Raw genomic sequence first — 6,035 nt, 5'->3', positions numbered from 1 at the left:
CCAACCAATGCTTCTAGGCAAATCGTTGTAGCCATAAGTTTCAAGAGCTGCAAAGGGGCAACCCTCTTCGCAGTTTTGTGATCGACACTCAATATAGTTTTTTTTGTGGTACAAATCAGTAGTAGCAGCAGCTCACCGAGGAGGACATGAGAAAAATTTCTTCCTTTGCTTTGCTACAGTGTCAAATTTGTGTTCAGTTGGTTGCCAAACTGGACCTTGTGAGAATGATGATGGCAATCTCCCACCTTACCAGTACGTAAGGCCTTTGCTCCCGACTGTAAAGTATGTATTCGAGCTCCGGGCCGTTTAATCTAGCTTCTCTAAGGGTTACCTCGCTATTGCAGATCGTACCACAAACCCGTTTATGCTTTGATCGACAGCCAGGTGTGAGTTACCCTTGTTCTTCTTAATGAACTTCACCACACGCATCTTCGCGGAAACCTGGTCGGGTGAAGGATCCTGACATGGGAGTTTCTTGAGGCCCTGTCATAAAAAATCTGGACGAAAGAATTTTTTACTCCAAACATCAAGATCCATTGCTGCATTTCAACCTCAAAATCCCAGCCCCTATTTAAGCGACAAGCTGATATGCCAAAAGCACCAAGCCGATACGCCAAATCTTTACATCGCACAGCCGCCTCTTGAGCATGAGCGGCCACTAAAATCAGTGATGAGGTGTGAAAGCGAACCTTTAGTCGCCTCAAAAGACGGTGAGCAAAAGAGGAGGATGGAGTGCTTTGCTTTCTTTCTGCTTCTAGCGTAATTAGCTTTTTGGCCTAGCCGTAGGAAAGGCTATAGTGATTGGTTGGTTTTGGTGGAGATGATGAAATGCTATTTTTAGCGCTATACTTTTGTCCTCATCCAATTGGTGCTTGCTATTTTTGGCTTGCCTGTAGGAAAGGCTATAGTGATCACTTGGTTTTGGTAGAGATGATAAAATGCTATTTTTGGCATGCTCGTTTTTGTCCTCATCCAATTGGTGCTTGCTATTTTTGTCCCCATTTTTTTCTCCCCTTTCTCTCTCCTCTTCTTCTTCTTCTTCTTCTCTCTCTCAACTTCCAGGGCAAGGCAGGCCTTTTGAATGTACTCAACTTGTTTTTTTTTCCCTTTCTCTCTCTTCTTCTTCTTCTTCCAGGGCAGCTCCCCCTCTCTCTCTCTCTCTCTTCTTCTTCTTCTTCTTCTTTTCTCCTCTCTCTCTCTCAGCTTCCAGGGCAGGCCTTTTTTGAGTGTATTCAACTTGTTAGCTTTCAGTTTGATTTTGAATTTTATTCAGCCATGACAAATGACTTCTTCTCCTTTGCATCGCAAGGGGGCTGCACTTGACGCGCGGATGAGTTTTGCTCCTGCAGCCACCCTCGTAACCACGCACGTCCTCAGCACAAGGCACCTCCAAGGCTTGCATGCAGCGCGACCACAAGCCAGACGATCGTCGCTCACTCCGTTCACAAATAGCAGGGCTATATTTGTTCCCTTATTTACGACTGGCGCCGGCGAAATGTGTTTCTCCCGTTTTCGCTATGAAGCTGCGAGCAAAATGCTCAGGATGAGGCACTCAAATTGGCGGTTTGCTATCCTTGCGTTAGCGAGGTCGAGCTCTAGTTTATTACTTCTGCTGCTGCTGAGCAGACCTGCTGTCGGGTCTGTTCTCTTTGTCACTGTGGAGCTAGTTGTTGTTGAGTTCCTCCTTGCAGATACGGATGGACGTGTACGTGCAGGTCGCCCACGGCAAAAGTACGTGTTTGTCTTGTGGGAGAGCAGGAAGACCAATGTGTGTGACCGGTGGGTAGTGGAAAAAATAGCTTACAGCTGCAGATGTATTTTGAAGCCCATGGTCTTTATAACGAGAATATTGATTGATTATTATGACGACTTTGTGCACAGACAAACCCAAAGGCGTCAGATTTTAGGAACAAAAATACGAAAGAATCGCTTTGGGTCGACGCGGGTTGACGCAAGAACAGGTGTGCTCAAATGCTGGGGGATCCTAGCCTGGCCGAGGAGCTAGCGCGGTCTGGTCACATGTGCAATGTCAAGTTTAGCTCGGGAGTACGAGTAGATGCACGACCACCTGCAAAGGGTGGTTGTTGCGAGATGCTGATACTAGACGAAACCCTTAATATCTTGGACCGGATGGTTGAACTGCCTTTGGTAGAGAACTTTATCGGGATCTTGCAGAAGTGCAGGAAGGAAAAGAACCTAGCGTATGCCAAGCGTGTGTATGCACACATTTGCTATAATGGGTTGGAAGCGCATAGAGCTGTTGGGAACTACATTGTGCCAACGCTTGTGGAATGTGGAAGTATGTCCGATGCTCAGCAGGTTTTCAACAGGTTGATTCATAGGAGGGAGCATTCATGGACTTCTCTCATATTAGGATATATCCGATGCAGACAAGCGCAGCATGCTCTCAACCTGTACCGGACAATGCAGGATAGTACACATCCTAGCAGGTACACGCTTGTGGCCCTACTAAAAGCTTGCGCCCAGCTCAAAGACATGGAAAGAGGCCGAGAAATACATATTGAGATCGCAGTAAAAGGATATGAAAGAGATCTTTTTGTTGGCAACACCTTGATTAATATGTATGCCAAGAGTGGCTCACTCAGAGAGGCATGGAAAGTCTTCACCATGCTGCCAGTCCGAGACGTTATCTCGTGGAACACACTTATTGCAGGATATGGTGAACATGGAACTGATCAGGAAGCTATGTTTTGTTACGAACAATTGCAATCTGAGGGCATCTGTCCGGATGCTGTCACATTTGTGTGTATCTTGAAAGCTTGTGGCAACATAGGAGATGCAGGCAAGGGCCGACAAATACACATGGAGATCATACAAAGGGGATTTGAAAGAGATCTTTTTGTTGCGAACAGTCTGGTTGACATGTATGCCAAATGTAACTCGCTTTCAGAGGCACGGGACATCTTTGACAAGCAGCCAATTCGTGATATTCTGTCATGGAATGCGCTAATTACAGGATATACTGAAATCGGACCTGGCCAGGAAGCGCTGAAGTTGTTTGGACAGATGCAACTGGAAAATGTTCATCCTAGTAGCTATACGCTTCTGGTTCTATTAAAAGCTTGTGCTAGGCTTAAAGATATGGAAAAAGGCCAAGAAATTCATGCTGAGATTGCACAGAAAGGGTTTGAAAGAGATCTTGTTGTTGCCAACACTCTGGTTAATATGTACGTCAAATGTGGAGCACTTGCAGAGGCACTGGAAGTCTTTGACAAGTTGTTACTTCGAGATGTTGTGTCATGGAATGCACTAATTGCAGGATATGCTGAACATGGGCTTAATCAAGAAGTGCTTAGGTGTTTTGAAGCAATGCAACTAGAGGGCATATCTCCAGACATAGTCACGCTTGGTTGCATCTTAAAAGCTTATGGCATCATAGGGGCCATAGCTAAGGGTCAAGAAACACACACACAGATCACAAACAAGGGACTTGAAGCAGATGTTTTTGCTGGCAAAGCGTTGGCGGATATGTATGCCAAATGTGGTTCACTTTCAGAGGCATTGGAAGTATTTGACAAGCTCCCTGTTCAAGAGGACACAGTATGTTCTAGCAGATGTGTGCTATTTGCCCAACTAAGAGCTTGTGGTAGGCTGAAAGACGTGGGAGAAGGCCGAAAGGTTCATGCTAAGATTGTTCAAAAGGGATTTGAAGCAGATCTTTTTGTTGGCAACATTTTGATTGACATGTATGCCAAATGTGGCTCACTTATAGAGGCACGGGAAGCATTTCTCAAACTGCCAGCTCGAGATGTTGTATCGTGGAACACCCTTATATCAGGATATGCTGAGCATGGACCTGTTCAGGGAGTGTTCAAAGGTTATGATCGGATGCAATTGGAGGGCATTTCTCCTGATGCGATTACGTTTGTTTGCATCTTGAAAGCTTGCGGTAGTAAAGGAGCATTAGCCAAAGGTCAAGACATACACAGGCAGATAACACAAAATGGTTTTGAAAGAGATCTTTTTGTTGGCAATGCTCTGGTTGACTTGTATGTTAAACATGGCTTGCTTTCAGAGGCTTGGGAAGTCTTTGACAAGCTGCGAGTTCGAGATGTGGTGTCATGGAACACAGTAATTGCAGGTTGTGCTGAATATGGACCTGGTGAGGAAGCTCTGAAATGTTATGAACAGATGCAGGTGGAGGGTGTCACTCCGGGTAATGTCACGTTTCTTTGCATCTTGAAAGCTTGTGGGAGCATAGGAGCCTTAGAAAGGGGGCGAGAAATACACACAGATATTGTGCAAATGGGACTCGAAAGAAATATTTTTGTTGGCAGCACATTGATTGATATGTATGCCAAATGTGGTTCACTTGGAGCGGCACAGGAAGTCTTGGACAAGCTACCAGTTCGAAATGTTGTCTCATGGGCTGCACTTATTGCAGGGTATGCTGAACATGGACCTAGTGAGAAAGCTCTGAAATGTTTTGAACAGATGCAATTCGAGGGCATCTCTCCAGATGCTGTCACATTTGCTTGCATGTTGAAAGCTTGTGGTGGCATAGGAGCCATGCAAACGGGCCAAGGAGCACATGCTGAGGCTGCTCAAAAAGGCTTCGAAACAGATTGTTCTGTGGGCAACGCTCTGGTCAACATGTATGTCAATTGTGGCTTACTTGTGGAGGCACAGGAAATTTTTGACAAGCTGCCAGCACAAAATGTTGTGTCATGGAGTGCTATGATTAAAGGATATGGCATGAACCACGAGGGTGTAATGGTGGTGCAATGTTTTGAGGACATGCAAGAACAAGATGTGAAGCCAGATGCTGTTACATTTACATGTCTTCTTGCTGCATGCAGCCGTACCAACCTTGTTTTGAAGGGCCAGGAGTATTTCAAGATGATGAGAGAAGAGTATGGCATTGCACCAACAGTGGATCACTTTATCTGCATGGTCGATCTTCTTGCTCGATCAGGACATTTGTATGACGCAGAAAAAATTTTTGTGACTGTCTGGTGCTCGCTGTCTGAAGAGACATGGATAACTTTGCTCAGTTCTTGCAAAACATATGGGGAAGCTGAAATAGGATTAAAATGCTTTCAGCAGCTTGTCCACATCAATCCAGAATTTGCTGCTTCATATGCACTCATGGCAAACACCTTTGTGACTGCTTGCAGGTGGGATGATGCATACAGAATAGAGGAGCAGAGGAAACATGCAGGAGCAAAAAAAAAGCCTGCGAGTGCTTTGATAGAGGTGAACAAGCAGGTGCATGAGTTTGTGGTTGGTAACAACCAATGCAAGGAGATTTTAGCAAGGCTAGAAGTCTTGAGTTTACGCACAAAGGAGGAAGGGCATGTCCCAAGTTTAGATCTGGTCTTGAGAACTAATCTTTGTAGAGCTAAATGTATGATGTGAGCATGCAGGGGGATTGGATGATGTGTATAGAATAGAGGAGCTGAGCAAATGGCAGGGGCAAATAAAAGGCTGCAAGCTTTGATAGAGGTGAGCATGAGTAAAGGGAGTGCTATAGGGCATGAGTTCATGCATGAATCATGAAGGGCATGTGCCAAATCCAGATCTGGTATTGAGAACCTCTTTTTGTAAAATAATTAGGGATGTGCAAATGGAATTTCATGATGCAAGGTCATTGTATGCGGGATCAAACAAGAAGATACAACCGTTTGAGATGACTACTGTACCGAGTCCATCATTGTAAAGTGGTTTGTGGGCATATGCTTTGATCTGTTCTTATGAAATGCTGGCGTGCTGTACAGGTGAAGAGACATCTGTAGTGGATGCCTGTCTACGAAAATTATTCTCTTCTTTTCTGTCCTGCCAGGTAGTCTCTTGTAAAGAAAGATTTACTTTTTCCCCTTCTTCCTTTTTACATGAGTGGCTCATGCATCCGAACACACCACCAACACCATCACAAATGCTTGAACCATGCAACAGCAGCCTCTTGCATATCCTGATCATCATCTGTTTGCAGTCATTTTCAGTTGCACGTTAACATGCGTTTATGTGCTCACTGATTACATCCTTTTTGTTTTGTTTTGAGCTGACGCCTGGTA

At 44.9% G+C, this 6,035-nt stretch overlaps 1 protein-coding gene across 1 annotated transcript; it reads left to right on the top strand.

Annotated features, from left to right (window-relative positions):
* The first annotated feature begins 1,345 nt into the window (after positions 1–1,345).
* Positions 1,346–5,735, top strand: LOC147885377 (pentatricopeptide repeat-containing protein At5g27110-like). Its single transcript, XM_087396886.1, has 2 exons — positions 1,346–1,779; positions 1,882–5,735. Exon 2 carries the CDS (start codon positions 1,972–1,974, stop codon positions 5,377–5,379), a length of 3,408 nt encoding a protein of 1,135 aa, XP_087253012.1. The 5' UTR covers positions 1,346–1,779; positions 1,882–1,971; the 3' UTR covers positions 5,380–5,735.
* Positions 5,736–6,035: the final 300 nt, after the last annotated feature.

The sequence above is a fragment of the Dipteris shenzhenensis genome, chromosome 25 (assembly GCF_047967505.1).
Source record: "Dipteris shenzhenensis isolate YYH24624 ecotype China chromosome 25, Dip_SZ_1.0, whole genome shotgun sequence".
NCBI lineage: Eukaryota > Viridiplantae > Streptophyta > Polypodiopsida > Gleicheniales > Dipteridaceae > Dipteris > Dipteris shenzhenensis.
Note: the sequence above shows the minus strand (reverse complement) of the source record. Positions and strands in the feature narration are given on the sequence as shown.